The sequence below is a fragment of the Cucurbita pepo genome, chromosome 15, assembly GCF_057944985.1.
Source record: "Cucurbita pepo subsp. pepo isolate OVF chromosome 15, ASM5794498v1, whole genome shotgun sequence".
Taxonomy (NCBI): Eukaryota; Viridiplantae; Streptophyta; class Magnoliopsida; order Cucurbitales; family Cucurbitaceae; genus Cucurbita; species Cucurbita pepo.
The window spans coordinates 12,067,671-12,084,937 of NC_141812.1; the positions used below are offsets into that span (position 1 = coordinate 12,067,671).

The following is a 17,267-nucleotide window of genomic DNA, read 5'->3' on the forward strand; positions in this document are numbered from 1 at the left end:
TCCACCCTCCTTGAGGGCTTAGAGTCCTCGTTGGCACACCACTCGGTGTCTGACTCTGATACCATTTGTAACAGTCTAAGTTCACTGTTAGTAGATATTGTCTGTTTTGGCCCATTACGTATCGTCATCAGCCTCACAGTTTTAAAACGTATCTATTGAGGAGAAGTTTCCACACGTTTATAAGGAATGTTTTGTTCACCTCTCTAATCGATGTGGAATCTCATTGAGAAAGATCATGTATCAGCAGCAGCATCAGGCACTAAGTTTATTTTCATAAAACCAATCAAACACAAAACCATTTGGGGCCCAACCTCATATGCAACAGTGTATTGATGTTGGTGCTGAATATAAATACAATTCAGTAGTAATAATGAGATTGCTGCAGTGAGTGTATGTGGGTGGTGAGAGTGTCAACTTGTTTAGAATGTATATGTATGGGCCTAACCAGCACTGGAGGGGAGAGGGGACTGACCTTTCAACACTATTTGCTTTCAGATTTTGTTTTAGGTCAGAGATGATAGGTAGGGTATCAAACATAAACCCCATTATTCCCCCACACACACACCACCAACCCTTATAACCCATCACCCCCTTTCGATTGAGTTCACTTTCTAGTCTCTCAGTGCTTTTTTACGACTAAAAGAACACCCATTTGTACCTAAACACTTGTCTTTAGCTAAGCTATGTTCGAATTGTTTGAAGAGGAGGAGTACAAAATGAGAATAATAATTTAGCGATGATCATGAAGAAACCAATAGCATCCGATCCCATCAACTACAAACGACAGCCACCTTTTTAAACCATATATTCCCAATCGCTCACTGTTTGATTGAATCATTGGATCAAAGTACACCACAAAATGCTCAACCAAAAGGAATCAGATTCCTTCTGTTGGTCTCCTATGCTTCAAAATCCTAGGACGATATACTTCAATTAATTAATCTAATTTCCTGGTTTTGCCGACCCTTTTGATCTTCTCATCAATTCCATCTCTTCAACTATTGATATATGGTAAATACATCAGGCTCCTCATTTCTTGTTCCCATTCCTCCTCATCCTTTTTCATCTGCAAAAATGATAGAATATTTTATCATAATTGAATTAGAAGCATAATGGGATGTGGGTTGAAGGGGTTTTCGTATTGGATTTGACCCACAATCAAAATCAAAATATGTCGAAGCAAGAGAAAAACTTGGGAGAGAAAGCTTTTGGAACAAAGAAGCATTTCGAATCTTTCTTTTATACCTGGACACCCAACTCATGGTTGTATACTAATTCATTGTCCATGTGAAGAATACAAGTATCATTCTTTGCTGGATTAGGTTCTTGATCACATGCTTCGTTGTTCCTTGCAAATCTCCCTCGGACTCGAATCCTTCTGTCGGCTAACGTTTTCCGACATGCATACTGTTTTACATGAACGAATGATATATCAATATTGTTTAGAATTATTAGGAGAGAAGTCCCACATCGACTATTCAAGGGGGTTGATCCTGGGTTTATAAGTAAAAAATAGATCTCCATTGGTACACATAAGCTGATTTTAACATGGATACCTTTATGGTTTTGGTGAAATTTCTTTGGTTTCTTTTCTTCAAGTAGCGCAGAATCCTTTGTTTTCTTACTTCTTCAGAGTAGCGGCCAACCTTCATGTTTGAGTCCTCAGCCACAGGAACTTCATTGCTTTGGATTTCCTATATCATTAAGTTCACCCATATCCAAGGATGTAAATAAATATCACATTATAAAATCAAAATTTAAAATTTTCTCTTCAATCTGTATCCTTCAAAAGAAAGAGATGGGTGGACATACCCAATTATGGGGAGGGAGTGGTTTGTGAAGTGGCTTCATCTCAGGCACCAATCCAAAGCAATCGTCCTGAAATTCATGGAAATGATGATCAAGGCAAGAGTTTTGACGTCCTCCATTAATGGAGGGGATATTAAGTTGAGGAAAGGAGGTGGGATCAATGGCGGAGGACAGGGGTGGCGGTGGTTTATCATCACAACAATATTGGGATGATGGGGAAAGAGAAGGAGGGTGAAGAAGGCCAAACTCGTGGAACAAAGGAACTAAGGTTTCTTCGCCCCAGAATGGGCCGCCAGGAGTGCCCGCAGTCGACGGCGTTGTAGGAGGAGGCAGATCATAGAGATCATTAGGAAACATTGCTGCGCCCGTTGGTGTATAGTCAGAGTAGAATTGAGGAATGGAAGCCATATGGGTTTTGATTTGGTTGAAAAAAATGGGGAAGAAAAGTGGGGCTTTGTGGCTTGGATTTTTGCTTTTACATATGGATATGTGGATATATGTATATATATTATATATTATATGTGTGTGGGGCAGTGGAATCGGGTTTAAGCAAGTTGTTCATGGGTGGGGCGCCCAGGGCAGCTAGCCGGAGGTCTACTACTGGCTTGTTGGTCAATACCGACATAATTAGCTTCCGGACACCCTCCAAAACCTCACTAAAAAAACTAACTAAACTGTCACTCTGTTTTTTTCTTTTACTTTCTGTTTTTTTTTTTTTGTCTTCTTTCTTAAGCTGTAAACGCTTAAGCATGTGTGGTTTGGTGATTATGCCCACTCACATTACTCTCCTACCCATCTCCTGCACGGGTGAGAAGATGAACTGAAGTACACAATCCAAATTCACTACTAGTCGATGTTGTCTTCATAGAAGTTTTAAAATGCATAGGTTAGGGAGAGGTTTTCACACACACCCTTATAAAAGGGTATAGTTCCCCTCTTCAATTGATGTGGGGTCTTACAATCCACTCCCTTTTAGGACCCAACGTCCTCGTTGACACTCAGTTCTTCTCACGCCCTAGATCCACCGCTAGCAGATATTGTCCTCTTTAGACTTTTCCTTTCGGACTTCCCCTTAAAGTTTTAAAACGTGTCTGCTAGAAGAAGGTTTCCACACTCTTATAAATAGTGGTTTGTTCTCCTCCCAACCAATGTGGGACATAACATTATTATTACACGGGAAGTTAGAAATATATATATATATATATATATATATATTTGTACTTTCAACCCATTTTGAAGTTGATTATTTTTAAAATAACAAGGGTGAGAAAGGTTGAAAAATGGAAGCTTGTGTGAGAGAGAGAGAGAAAGAAAAGAGGAATCTATGCTCACATGGGCCTCAAAGATTTGGCATCAACATGTGAAGTACAACATATATCCTCTCAAACTCCTAATTAGGGTTCTATACATAAATTAAGGTATTGTTTGATAACGATTTCATTTTTTAATTTTTGAAATCTATGCTTGTGACCTCTTAAATTGCGTGAGGATGATTTTCATATATTTTTTTAACGAAACGTTTGAATCATTAGCCAAATTTCAAGAACAAGAACAAGTTTTTTAAAATTACTATTCAGAAATGTGGGAGATTTTTGGGCAACTGTTTTGTTATCTTATAATAAAGTGATTCCCATGCTTTGAATTCTTTTCCTGTCGGCTGTCTATAAAGTATAGTTTGAGGGATGCCTTTTGTGACAAAAAAAAAAAAAAAAAAAAAAAAAAAAAAAAAAAAAAAAAAAAAAACGAGAGTGAGCAGAAGATTTTGTAGGGCTGAAGTTGGCATCAGGTACCCATCATCGATTTAATAATACCCTAAGAACTCTCTGCATGTGGGCCTTACTACGCTCCCCACTTGGATAGGTACGAATCCAAGACTCAATGACCAAAATGATCATCAATTAATGCCTTGGTTACCAACATAAATATAATGCAAGTGAGAAAAATGGAAGCTTTGTACCCAAAAAACCAGGGACAAGGGCAGAATGTGGGTGAGATGGAGGAGTAATTAACGGTGGATATTGGGTGGGAATGAATGTAATATACATATATTTTAGGGCATAAGATGAAAAGATAGCATTTTTGTTGTTGTTGGCCACTAGTTTGAGCATGCAAATATGCTCTTGGGTTTGTGTGGATGTGTAGGGACGGGGTTTGGTCCTTTGGAAATTCCTTGTTTTTTTGAAGGACATTTTAAGTTCGGTTCAAATGGTACTTTACTCTCTCTAGTTCATACTCTAAACATGCTTCTTTCCACTTTTTCCTTTCATTTTCAACCTTCTTTCCAATTTTTACAAAATAATGGAAATCATACATTTGGTGGGTCATATGTGACAATAATGTTGCTATATATGTCTCCCTTTCAATCTACTTTTCACAATTGTGACATTTTTTCCCCAAATATATCTATAATTTTATTAAAGTTTTTAATAATTCATTTAGACAAGACGAGGTGAGTAGCAAAATACTAAAACCTACGCACTGATGTGGTGTTAGTCATATAGAATTCAATGTTGTTTATGTTATCGTGAGACCCCACATCAGTTGAAGAGAAGAACAAGTGCCAGTGAAGACGTTGGGTCTTGAACTGGGGTGAATTGTGAGTTCCCACATCAATGAGAGAGAGAAACGAGTGTCAGCGATGTTGTTGGGCCTCGAAGGGAGGAACGAATACCAACGAATACCAGCCGTTGCTCTTTAGACTTCAATGTATTTAGTAAGTCCAATTTAACTCATAAAGGTTAGGCTTCCAACAAATATGGGTGAAATATATATAATATATATATTTTAAAAATGGAATAATCATAGAAACTAAAATTCAAGGGCCGGCCCGGATCATAACTAGACGAAGGGCCTAGAGACTGGAGTATTTGAGCGGCCCAATACTCCAAAATCTTAGGCCCATGACATAGAAACGGGCCAAGCCCCACAATGAACTGCCAAAACACGTGGCTTGAGATTATTGATATGATCCTTATGATACATCTGCCCCCTTAGAATATACTTGAGAATACGGCCATGGCGATGATACACTTCGATCTCAGTTGCTCGTGCCGGCCACCCGAGACTGCCGCCTTTTCTCACCGTTTCTCTCTTTGGTATCTCTTCTTTTTCCGACAGCTCCAACTTCAAGGGAGTTCAGTTGGCTTCGAGTTTGAGCTTTGAACTCAAAGCATCAAACAAGTAGCTCAACGAACAGGCGCATGTAATTGCCACAAAGCACACCCCAATTTGCGGAGAAAGAAGACAGAGAGCGGAAGCAATGTCCGTACTTATTGTAACAAGTCCGGGGGACATTGTGATCGACCTACACACCGACATGTGCCCCTTGACCTCCAAGAATTTCTTGAAGATCTGTAGTGAGTCAGTTCTTTCATTTTCTCTGTTCTAACTATTAGTTTTGCTGCCTGAATTTGGTTCAGAGTACGCGTACCGTCTGTTTTTCCAACTCTTTCCTTAATCCGCTTTCATCAACGAGCAGCAATAGTTTTCGTAATTTCTATGTACCATGCGGAAATGTTCATTTTCGCGGCTAATTTGTTTACTTGATGTGAAGAATTCAGCTTGATGGTTTCCATGTCCTAGTTTTAATTCCATGTCATTTTTCACCTGGCTGATGCAGAGTTAAATTCTACAACACATTATACAGAAGGACTTTACTTCTCAGACTGGTGACCCCGCTGACACTGGGACTGGTGGCGACTCAATCTATAAGTGAGTGCTTTCTTTCACGAGATTCTGATCTTACACGCTCAATTAATGTTCTGGCTCGGAATAATCAATTTTGAACTTGACGGCATGTCATGCTATCATTCTGATGTTAGAGACTGGTTGAAACTGGTATTACACTGTTTGGATTCGATGGATGATAGCTTATTTTTGTAAAATGTAAGTTTTGTTTCTTGTTAAAATTGTCTCAATTTGAACAGAATCAAGTGTAGTGTTATACTGGATGATCCATTTGATGATCCGCCCCAGTTAGCTGAGCTAATTCCAGGTTCTTCCCCCCGAAGGAAAACCAAAAGATGAGGTAGGTATTATTTGTGGTAATCTATATATTTCAGAAGGTATAAAGACACTGAGAAAGTAATTCATCGGATTTTCCCTTCTTCCACAAAATATTCTGCTTTTTTAGCGGATACTCTGGTTCAAATACCTATGAGCAGGATACTCTGGTTCAAATACCTATGGACTCCTAAGCAGGCTTCAAATCCCTAGCATACGCGTTTTAATAGCAGCTAAAGTCCAACGCTAGCAGATATTGTCCGCTTTGGCTCTTTGCGTATCGCCGCCAGCTTTCCAGTGTTAAAATGCGTATGCTAGGGAGAGACTTCCACACCCTTATAAGGAATGCTTTGTTTCTCTCTCCAACTGATTTGGGATCTCACAATCCACCCCCTTGGGAGCCTAGCATCCTCGCTGGCACATCACCTGGCGTCTGGTGTCTGGTGTCTGGCTCAGATACCATTTGTAACAATCCAATCCCACCACTAACAGATATTGTCCTCTTCGGGCTTTATCTCTTGGGTTTCCCCTCAAGGTTTTAAAACGCGTATGTTAAGGAGAGGTTTCCACACCCTTATAAGAAATGTTTTGAGGTTTTCACACTCTTATAAGAAATGTTTCATTCCCCTCTCCAATCCGACGTGGGATCTCACAATCCACTCCCCTTGGGGGCTCAGCGTCCTTGATTTGTGTGTGTCATCCTTGTGTAGGGGCCATGCTAATCTTCTCTGTATCAGAGCCATACCCTTAACTTAGCCATGTCAATTGAATCTCAAGTGTCGAACAAAGAAGTTGTGAGCCTCGAACTCAAGTGTCTAATAAAGGGTGTACTTTGTTCAAGGGCTCTAGAGAAGGAGTCGAGCCTCGATTAAAGGGAGGCTATTCAAGGGCTCCATAGGCCTCAAGGGAGGGTATATGGTGTACTTTGTTCGAGAGGAGGATTGTTGGGAGGGAGTCCCACATTGGCTAATTAAGAGGATGATCATGGGTTTAGAAGTAAGGAGTACATCTCTATTGGCATGAGGCCTTTTGGGGAACAAAAAGTAAAACCACGAGAACTTATGTTCAAAGTGGACAATATCATATCATTGTGGACAATAACAGCCTGAGGCCACCGCCAACAGATATTGTCTTTTTTGGTCTACCAGTGAGAGGTTTCCACACCTTTATAACAAATGCTTCGTTCAACTCTCCAACCAATGTGGGATCTCACAATCCACCCTCTTGGGAGCCTAGCGTTCTCACTGGCACACCGTCCGGTGTCTGGCTCTGATACCATTTGTAACAATTCAATCTCACTGCTAGCAGATATTGTCCGCTTTGGCCCATTACGTATCTCCGTCAGTCTCACAGTTTTTAAACGCGTCTGCTAGGGAGAGGTTTCCACACTCTTATAAGGAATGCTTCGTTTCCCTCTCCAACTAATCTGAGATTTCACCATTGCTCTTTTAATGTTTTAAAGGAAAGGATGGTATCTAACTCATTAATAGAAGTTTATTCAGAAGTATGGGGTCCTGAAGATGCAATTGTTTTGGGAGTTGTTCTTATTGGGAGAAGTTTAAATCTGTGAAACTTTGGGGGAATTGTTAAAAAAATGAAGTGTTCATTGTTTTTTAACACTGCCATTGTTAAAAAGACATGTCTTATGATCTTTTTTTATTTATGGAAGATGGACAATGCTCTGATTGATGATAGTAGGCATGAAGCGAAAAGGTAGGAAAATGGTAGAAGGAGAAGTACAGATGATATGGACAAAGAAATTTGGACGGTAAAAAGCAGAGATGAAAGATAGGGGATGAGCTATTTAGATTGAAAGAGTTGTAGATGACTGTTAAACTAACTCCAGTAGATGGAATGTCAAAATGGCTGAAGTCACTTCATGGTGGCCTTCTACGGTACAATGCCACTTGATCTTGTAGATTCATTGGAAGTTGGAACCTAACAATGCTGTGATCAAAGAGGAATTTGATCCGAAATCTTTAGTGTGAGATTGATGTCATTAATTGGTAATAGTGAGCAAGGAATCAAAGTAGGCAAAGCTACATATAGGAATGCTGCCTTCATTGGTGGTGGTAGAGGGAGAAGCTACAAAGCACTCTAAATAAATAGGTAATCAATTTTAGAAGTTCCAAATCATAAAGTCAAAAATTACGAACATCACCACTGTAGGGGTCATCAGAAAAATACAGCCATTTAGGCTAGAGCTAGAATCCACAATTGGTCCTTTTCAAACAGTTGTTAAATATCTGAAAAAGGTTGTTCAGCGTTCCGATTCATATAAATGATAAATGAAGAAGAAACTTTTCTCTTACAGGTCTATAGAGAGAATCATATTGGATTTCCAATTAAAGTCGTAGGAAAAAGATGGTGTTGTTTTTATGGGCGAAAGCCAGGCTTAAAACTAATGAGTGTTTGTTGCTTTGTTATTCCGTTTCCAATTGTGCCGTCATGGCTTTAGTGTCTTTATATTATATTTTTCTTATTCCACATAGATTGGAGAGAGGAATGAGTGCTAGCGAGGAGGTCCCGAAGGGGAGTGGATTGTGTGATCTAACATCGATTAGATAGGAGAACGAAGCATTCTTTATAAGGGTGTGGAAACCTCTCCCTAACAGATGCGTTTTAAAAACTTTGAGAGGAAGTCCAGAAGGGAAAGCCCATAGAAGACAATATCGGCTAGCGGTGGGCTTGAGTTGTTACATAGACCTTTGACACCCGTTTGATAGATGAAGAAGAACATGTAATTAAATAAGACCGCTCTTATTTCGTTTTGTTTCCACCACTCACTTGTCGAATGTTCAGCTTCATCACTACTTACCGTTCATCAATTGAAGCATTATTGTTCGAATCAGTAGGCCACCGTAAATGGAAGTGTTTCTTTACACTTCTTCAACATCATCTTAAATTGATTATCTTTGGCAGAAGAAGCCAAAGTTTGTCATGTTTGCTTGCAAGAGACTGGCATGCTTGCTCTAGCACCCGACAAAGGTCGTGGCGAACCCGACCTTATCGGTGTTTTCAGAATGTGCTTTTTCGACCTTAAAGCTGGCACACTTGCCTCAATGTTAGAGAGGAAACAATGCAGGCAGTGCAAGACTTGTCCTTGGTACGTACGCGCCTCTGTATTCTTCTTACTTTACCATCCGTCAAGTAAAATATGTCGAGTCTGCTAGAACATGAAGCATTGCCATACATAAATGAAATGTGTAATTTCTATCCATGGTTTATTTTTCTAGTATTTACCACACCCAAATACCAGAAATTTGAAAATACTTCTGAAATTACATATAAATGAGATGAAGACATCCAGTATATAAGTTCATGTCCTTGTCTAATCTAGATTCTACCTTTTCAAATATTTTAATTTCACCCAACTTGCTACCATTTTAAATGGTTGAATTGTCACATCAAAGTTGGTGAATTGAGCTTTCTCCTGCCAACTCTTTGATTGATTAGTATTTATTAATGCTGTTAGTGAAAGAGGGATTATGCTCCATATTTATACAGATATAACAAAAGATATTCAGAAAATCTACCTAAAAATCTGCAGAAAATCTGGTAACAAACGAGTAAACAAATCAAAATAAAATCTAATAAAATCAAAACTAAATCAAATAAAAAAACTAGATCTAACTCCTAACGGAGATTTAATTAGATACTAACTGACAGCATTCTAAACAAATACGTGATCTTTAGCACTCCTCCTTGTTTAGATGCTGTGAACTCCAAGCTTTTTTCTGAACACCCATCTTGCTTCAATTATTTTTCTGTTTAGAGGTCGATCAACCAACTCTCAGATTTTGTTTTTCTCGATCACTGAAAGCTCCTCCTTGGACAGGTGCATCATCAACCAAAGCATCTTGTCGTTCATCTTTAGACTCTTCTAACATGCTACCAAAGATTAAATTGTTTGGTGCATTAGAAATCTGATTCACCTTCATCAGTTCTTCCCAATTCCATTGCTCATTTCCAGTAAAATGAACATCTCGGCTCACAATAACACAACTAATGTGTGGTTGAAAAACTCTGTAAGCTTTTGATATAATGCTATACCCAACAAAAATGCCAGCTTCTGCCTTTTTGTCAAGCTTATCAAACTTGACCTGTGGAATGTAAGTGAAGCAAAGACACCCCAATACTCTAAGGAACTTTAAAGAAGGTTTGTAACCATACCAAACTTCAAATAGTGTCAGGTCCTTCACAGCTTTTGTTGAAATTCGATTTTGCAAGCACGTAATAGTGTTTGCTGCTTTTCCCCAAAAACGTTTTGGAAGATCCTTCTCATGAAGCATGCATCTCGTCATCTCCATTATGAATCTATTCCTCCTTTCACTGACGCCATTCTGTTGAGGAGTGTATGGTGTTGTCAATTGATGTTCAATTCCAGCCTCTTCATAAAACCTGTTAAAAGTTTCTGAAGTGTACTCCTTGCTATTATCTGATCTTATAGTCTGAATCAAGCATGCACCTTCATTCTCAACTTTGGCTTTGAATGTCCAAAATACACCCGCAACTTCTGACTTTTGCTTTAGCAAGAATATCCAACACATTCTTGTTAGTTCATTAATAAAAGCAATGTAATAAAGATTACCATTTAATGATGGTGTTCGCTGAGGACCACAAAAATCAGTATGAACCAGTTGCAGCTTTTTCGAGCCTCTCCATGCCTGTTTAGGAAAGGGTTGCCTATGTTGCTTCCCAAAATTACAAGTACGGCAAGGAGGCATGTCCTCATCAATGTCAGTGAGTTCTTCTACCAGCTTCTTTGATTGGATCTGAAGCAAACCTCGATGATGAAAGTGTCTAAGTCTTTTGTGCCAAATCTCAGTGGCACTAACTCTGGATATAAAGGCCGTCGGATTTAGAGCAAAGCTTTTTCCTTCCATTTTGACATGGAACAAGTCTTTGCCACTAGCATCTTTGATCAAGCACTGCTTATTCTCAAACAACACTTTATAGCCTTTATCAAGTAACTGACCAACACTTAAGATATTTTGATCAATTTTAGGCACAAATAAAACATCTGGAATAAATTTTGTACCTTCATAGCTTGTTATAGCTACTGTGCCTTTACCCTTGACTTCCAAGTGTTCACCATTGCCAATCCTCACTCTCTTATCTTCTTCGGTGTCTATTAATTTCTCAAAAGACTCCTTGTCATATGTCATGTGATTTGTGCACCCACTTTCAATCAACCAGCTCTCGCTTGATTCTTTGCTTGAGGAAGAAGTGACCATACACATTTGATCCTCACAGCTTCATGTCCAAGTTGATTGCATTTGGAGCAGAAGGCGTCAGGTCTTCTCCAACACTTGTATGGTGGATGACCTTTCTTCTCACAATGGCAGCAAGGTGGATAGAATTTTTTGAAACCTCCTCCTTTTGTCTTCTGATAATTGGCAGATGAATCTCCATACGTCAATTGATTTTTGAAATTTTTATTGTTTTTATACCTGCTGCTGTCTTGATGCTTAACACGTAAGACACCTTCAATCACCCCTTCTTGCCTCATAGACCTCCTTTGCTCTTGTGCTTGTAAAGCATTCAAGAGCTCTGTAAGAGAAATCTTTGACAAGTCTTTGGTGTTCTCCAAGAGTAGTAATGGTGGCTTCAAACTTCTCTGGAACAGTGACTAGCAGCTTTTCAACGATCCTTGAATCATTTAAAACAGAACCAAGCAATCTCACCTTGTTGGCAATGCTGAGAAGTCTGTCAGAGTACTCTTTCACTGACTCTGACTCCTTCATCTTCTGCAACTCGAAATCCCTAATCAAATTTAGGGCTTTCATTCCACGAATCCTCTCATCTCCTTCATATTCGGCCTTGAGATAATCCCAGATTTCCTTTGCTGTTTTTAGGGACATTATTCGCATGAACATCATTTGTGATACAGCGGCAAATAGGCAAGCTTTTGCCTTTGATTTCCTTGTCTTCTTTTCCTTCTGTAATTTGATTTGTGCTACAGTAGGATTTGCTGGAAGCGGAGGGACCTCGTAATCCTCTTCTATTGCTTCCCAAAGATCCAAGGCCTCCAAATAAGTCTCCATACGAACTGCCCACATTTGATAATTGTCTCCATCGAAAACCGGTGGTGCAACAGCGGAAAAACTGGATTCTCCTCCCATTTTGATCTCACAGATCCCTTAAGAAGATAGCTCTGATACCAATTGTTAGTGAAAGAGGGATTTATTGAATAATTGATGAGAAGATTGAATTATGAAGAGCAAGAATGCTCCATATTTATACAGATATAACAAAAGATATTCAGAAAATCTACCTAAAAATCTGCAGAAAATCTGGTAACAAACGAGTAAACAAATCAAAATAAAATCTAATAAAATCAAAACTAAATCAAATAAAAAAACTAGATCTAACTCCTAACGGAGATTTAATTAGATACTAACTGACAGCATTCTAAACAAATACGTGATCTTTAGCAAATGCTTTCCCCCTCCCTGCATTTGAAAAAAAGCATGCCTGTTATGTCATATAGTTTATTACTTGAACCTAAAAGTCTCGTAAGTTGGGTTGATTATCATTAAGCCTGCATTCACATAATAAAATTTATGATTAACCCAAAGATTATTTCCTCAGGTACTTAATTATCATTGAATCAGGGCTGAACTCATAAATATTTGTAAGAAAAATGATGTTTTGACAGGTGGCCGAAGTATATACACAGACAGCTCTCCTAACAGTTAGATGATACACGAAGAACATGTAATATGAGAAACGTGTGCGTACTAGTCGACTTCTCATTTAAGACCAATTTCACCAACTGCTACCTGCTGCCTATATTGAGTTGTGAACAGAAATAACTCCACCAATAATTGCATCAACCCTCTTGGCTTTGGCTTTGGCATATATATGTTGAACATTGTTTGTGTGGCAGTTTTAAAGCTTTCCATATTTAACAAAGTTTGAAACAGAAGGATCGAAGAGAAGAAAAAGGCAGCTAAGGGCCATGCAGTTGTTGTCATTGGTTGCATATTACATATTTTTCAATGCTTCGAAGGTTGCTTATTTTGTATTCTTGGTGCTCCTTGTAGCTTTTAATCTCATCATACTCGCGGATAATATGCGACATTTGGAGACGCTTGGAGCTCTGATTTGCAAGGATGAGGTTCAAAATTGTGTGTTTTTCCAGTTTGAAGCCTCTCACGATCAATCCCTTCACTACTACAGCCTCAACTACAATGCTTCTGTTTGTTAGCTTCTCTTGCAAATACATATAAAGTCGGCCAAACTTCTTTTAGTTTCCTTTTTTCTTTTTTTTTTTCCTGGAATTTTCTCCTTTTGAGTGTCATGATTGGATTGTGTATATTACTGTTTACATAAGATGAATATGAGTACAGCAAGGTTTCTTTTATCTTTTATGGTTCTTGATTATTGGATTGTGAAATCTCACATCGGTTAGAAAGATAAACGAAACATTTCTTATAAGGGTGTGGAAACCTTTTTCTAGTAGAGGCGTTTTAAAACTGTGAGGTTGAATTTAAAACTGTGAGGTTGAATCTATTATGTAACAGGTCAAAGTAGACAATATCTACTAGCGGTAGACTTAAACTGTTATAGATGAGTAGATGATACTTCTTGAGTATGACCCATCGTGAGATCTCTCTACATTAGATAGTTACGAGATCAAAATGAATGGAAAGAATATAGCTTCTAACTAAAGAAACATGCAAGTTTCATACACATGGTTACCTAAGGTGAATGATAATAGTTGTATTTTGCACAATCATACGTACCAAAAGTCATCAATATATAGAGTTTACGATCTCGGTGTTACCACATACATTTCTCTTTGTGTTCTATTTCTCTTGTTCTTCGGGTGTGTTTGAGTTGTGCGATCCTAATGCCTATTACTATTATTTTTTAGTTTAGCAACTATGGTGCAATGCTATCCCTCGAGTACTTTTACTCATCTAACTTGTTCTAATTGCTTGATTTCTATTCCATAAATCAACATGGGCATGAATTTAGTAGAAATATCTCATAAATTTTACTCTAAAAAAATCTTCACAACTCATTTATGGATAGGATTTATTAATTTAGTTACTATCTTAATTGGGATTTAAACCAAACAAATCTTCTTAAATCCAACTTAGATAGTTGGGTTTGATTTAATATCTTCAAGTCAAAGAGATTTTTATCAAATCAAATACAAGATGATGATCAGTCTTACAAAAACCATTGCGCCTCTCTGCTCTGCTGTCATACTTCTTAACAATGGCGTTTCTCCCTAATTTGCCTCTCCTCCTTTCTTCTTTCTTTCTTCTTCTTCTTCTTCATTCACCTTACAATGCTGCCGATCATCCGCCGGAGGCCACCTGCATGTTCGACGCTATCTACCAACTGGGCGACTCTATTTCAGACACCGGAAACCTCATCCGAGAAAATCCCGCCACCCCTTTTTCCCGTCTCCCTTACGGGGAATCCTTCTTCAACAACCCCACTGGCCGCTGTTCTAATGGCTTGCTAATCATCGATCAATTTGGTACCCAACTTTAAACCCTTCCTCTCTGCTTTACATGGGGTTTTAAGCTAATTTCGTTTACTTACAGCTATTGCCGCTGGACTTCCTTTGATAAACCCTTATTTGGACAAGGATGCACCAATGACTCACGGGGTGAATTTCGCAGTGGCTGGCTCTACGGCTTTGCCTTCGGAAGTTCTTGCTCAAAAGAGAATCTCTTCTCGCGTCACCAACTCGTCTTTGTCTAAACAGCTTGATTGGATGTCTACTCATTTCAAAATTACTTGTCTCTTCAAAGAGAATGGTATTTATATATACTTCCTCTTTCTCATTACTTACAAACTCTCTGAATTACTTTACTTATTGCGATCTCTGTTTTACAGATTGTACCAAGAAATTGAAGAATGCTTTGTTCTTTGTTGGTGAGATTGGAGGGAATGATTACAACTATGCGCTGTTCCAAGGCAAGACTATAGAAGAAGTTAGAAATATGGTTCCTGAAGTTGTTCAAATTATAAAGGAGGCAGTCGAGGTATGTGGTTTGATTCATTTCTTTTAACCTTTCAATTAGGAATCACGGATATATGTAATGGTATTGTATTGCCTATTTAGATCATAAACTCTAGTGACTTTGTTTTTGGTTTTGGTTTCGGTTTCCTGGATAGGTCCTCGTGCCAATAGATAGTATTCCTTATAAAAATTCATGGTTTTCCCCTCAATTAGCCAATGGGGAACTACTCTCCCCAACAATCCTCAATAAATCTCCCCTCGAACAAAGTACACCATAGATCCTCCCTTGAGCCCTATGGAGCCCTTGAACAACCTCTCCCTTAATTGAGACTCGACTCCTCCTCTAGAACCTTTGAAGTACACCCTTTGTTCGACACTTGAGTCACTTTTGACTACATCTTTGAGGCTCATAACTTCTTTGTTAGACACTTGAGGATTCTATTGACATGATTAAGTTAAAGACATGACTCTGATACTATATTAGGAATCACATATCTCCGTAATTATATGATATTGTCCACCTTGAATATAACTTTGCTTTTGGTTTTTGAAAGAGGACTCGATAATATTTCTTACTTATAAACTCAGGATCGACTCCTCTCCCAACTATCGTGAAACACTTTCTATGAGTATCTCCTTTTCTTTTCGTTTGTAACTGCAGAGAGTCATAAATTACGGTGCTTTTCAAGTTATTGTGCCGGGTAACTTTCCAATAGGCTGCCTACCAATCTATCTCGCTGGATTTCAAACCGACGATGCCACTGCTTATGATGAGCTTCACTGTTTGAAGGATTTGAACAACTTAGCAATCTATCACAACACCCATCTGAATGAAGCTATCAAATCCTTGAGAAAAGAGAACCCAAATGTGAATATCGTGTATGGTGATTACTATAATGCACTCTTGTGGGTTCTACGAGAAGCTTCCTCTCTCGGTAAGCCTCCTTTGTTGCACTATATGCTGCTGATGTTCTCTTCTCAAAACGTTTACTTATCTGATAGAATATACATTAACAGGCTTTGATGAAACGTCCCTGCATAAGCCTTGTTGTGGAATGGATGGTGATTATGAGTTCAACCTGATGCAAATGTGTGGAGCTCCTGGAGTGCCGGTTTGTGGTAATCCTGGAGAGCGAATCAGTTGGGATGGATTTCATTTGACGCAAAATGCTTACAGACTTATGACATATTGGCTCATTCTCAACATAAAATGCTTACAGACTTATGACATATTGGCTCATTCTCAACATACTTCCACGGCTTTATTGCATACCTTGAATTTGTTTCATTACTTTAGCTTTGCTTTTTAATTCTTTTTTAGTTTGTAGGAGGGTTGCTTAGTGAGAGTGAGATGGACCCATATGGACCCATATGGACCCATATTCAATTTATTCTATTACCCGTTGTGAGGGCTGCGTAGTGGAGCACGTGCCCATTGTTGAATGGAAAGGGCCATGGGGATTGGGGGGCTTCTAACCAAAACCAAACCCGTACTTCAACGCAACGCTTTTCCAGATCCGACCGTTACAATTATTTGAAAAAAAAGAAATCAGAGAAGAGAGCCTCCTTTGAAAAGCCTCCGATCTTCTCTTCACTACATTCTTCTATCCTTCTCTTCTTTCTATTTTGCACTTCTCTCTGTTTTGCGACTTTTAATTTCCATGGATGATAATAACAAAGCTTTATCAGTCATGGAACCGAAGCCTTCACACCCACTTCACCAAATTGCCGAAACCCCAACCCACAAACTTCTTCTCAAGCAGTGGCTCAAGGAAGAGGAACTAATCTTCGGAAGAATCTCTCTGAAAGAAACCCAAATCGACTCTGTGAGAAAAGAAATCACTATGCTTCACATTTTCTTCTTCATCTTCCACTCCACCGCCGTGCTCCTCCTCTTCAATGCCTCGACGAAGGATTTCCATGGAGTAGCCTGCAACAGATCCTGGATTCCGTCGCTTTGTTCTCTGTTGTTCTCTCTGGGTATCATTTGGGCCGTGAGATACAAGACCGATCTTGAGGCCCACTTGGAGAAACTGCTGGAAAGGGAAAAAGAAGACAGGAATTTGCTGGGGAAGTGTGTTGATGAGTTGAAGAGGAAAGGGGTTGAGTTTGATTTGTTGAAGGAGGTGGATGCGCTGAGGAGGGCGAAGAGCCTGAGGGTTGAAGCTAAGGCTGTCAGAAAATGGTCTTCAAGGGATTTCATTACTCTGTTTTTCTTCTCTGTTTCCTGTATGTTTCTTGGGATTATTAGGGTTGTTCTGTGTAACTAGTAGAGGGGTTTCTACAAAATTGATGATTTTGATGATGCCATGGATTTCGATCTTGGTGGATCTTGTTTGTTTCACTGCAGATCACACTCTGTTCTGCACTATCTTGTTGCTTTGGTGGTATCATATGGATAACAATTTAAAGTTCTTCCCAAAAATGGTTCTTTTGTTATTATTACTCAAACAGATGTATGATAGAC

The 17,267-nt window shown here is 38.9% G+C and overlaps 3 protein-coding genes, 1 long non-coding RNA gene and 1 pseudogene across 6 annotated transcripts; 3 read left to right on the forward strand and 2 right to left on the reverse strand.

The window, feature by feature from the left end:
* Positions 1-727: 727 nt before the first annotated feature.
* Positions 728-2,268, reverse strand: LOC111776500 (uncharacterized). Its single transcript, XM_023655961.2, has 4 exons — positions 1,813-2,268; positions 1,557-1,694; positions 1,246-1,407; positions 728-1,066 (listed from the first exon to the last, which is right to left on the reverse strand). Exons 1-4 carry the CDS (start codon positions 2,215-2,217, stop codon positions 995-997), a joined length of 777 nt encoding a protein of 258 aa, XP_023511729.2. The 5' UTR covers positions 2,218-2,268; the 3' UTR covers positions 728-994.
* Positions 2,269-4,772: 2,504 nt separating this feature from the next.
* On the forward strand, positions 4,773-13,180 carry LOC111811347 (uncharacterized). 3 transcript variants are annotated; one of them, XR_015411893.1, is made up of 4 exons: positions 4,773-5,165; positions 5,429-5,520; positions 5,736-8,917; positions 12,473-13,180. It is a non-coding gene; the product is annotated as an uncharacterized LOC111811347 (long non-coding RNA). The 3 variants fall into 3 exon arrangements; XR_002817529.2 differs by having other exon boundaries at positions 5,429-8,917; positions 12,406-13,180; XR_002817528.2 differs by having other exon boundaries at positions 5,429-8,917.
* Positions 6,477-6,547, reverse strand: LOC147789359 (U6 spliceosomal RNA; annotated as a pseudogene).
* A 773-nt stretch (positions 13,181-13,953) lies between the features above and the next one.
* Positions 13,954-16,349, forward strand: LOC111811127 (GDSL esterase/lipase At5g03980-like). Its single transcript, XM_023697868.2, has 5 exons — positions 13,954-14,311; positions 14,379-14,594; positions 14,674-14,822; positions 15,462-15,735; positions 15,818-16,349. Exons 1-5 carry the CDS (start codon positions 14,044-14,046, stop codon positions 16,108-16,110), a joined length of 1,200 nt encoding a protein of 399 aa, XP_023553636.2. The 5' UTR covers positions 13,954-14,043; the 3' UTR covers positions 16,111-16,349.
* Positions 16,311-17,225, forward strand: LOC111811128 (uncharacterized). The gene has a single exon (XM_023697869.2). It carries the CDS (start codon positions 16,462-16,464, stop codon positions 17,068-17,070), a length of 609 nt encoding a protein of 202 aa, XP_023553637.2. The 5' UTR covers positions 16,311-16,461; the 3' UTR covers positions 17,071-17,225.
* The last annotated feature ends 42 nt before the right edge of the window (positions 17,226-17,267 follow it).

Coding starts and splice junctions, on each gene's coding strand:
- LOC111776500 (XM_023655961.2), bottom strand. CDS start 2,217: ATGGCTTCCATTCCTCAATTCTACTCTGACTATACACCAACGGGCGCA. Junction 1,695..1,812: donor CACTCCCTCCCCATAATTGG/GTATGTCCACCC, acceptor TTAATGATATAG/GAAATCCAAAGCAATGAAGT. Junction 1,408..1,556: donor ATTTCACCAAAACCATAAAG/GTATCCATGTTA, acceptor CATGTAAAACAG/TATGCATGTCGGAAAACGTT.
- LOC111811127 (XM_023697868.2), top strand. CDS start 14,044: ATGGCGTTTCTCCCTAATTTGCCTCTCCTCCTTTCTTCTTTCTTTCTT. Junction 14,312..14,378: donor GCTAATCATCGATCAATTTG/GTACCCAACTTT, acceptor GTTTACTTACAG/CTATTGCCGCTGGACTTCCT. Junction 14,595..14,673: donor TTGTCTCTTCAAAGAGAATG/GTATTTATATAT, acceptor TCTGTTTTACAG/ATTGTACCAAGAAATTGAAG.
- LOC111811128 (XM_023697869.2), top strand. CDS start 16,462: ATGGATGATAATAACAAAGCTTTATCAGTCATGGAACCGAAGCCTTCA.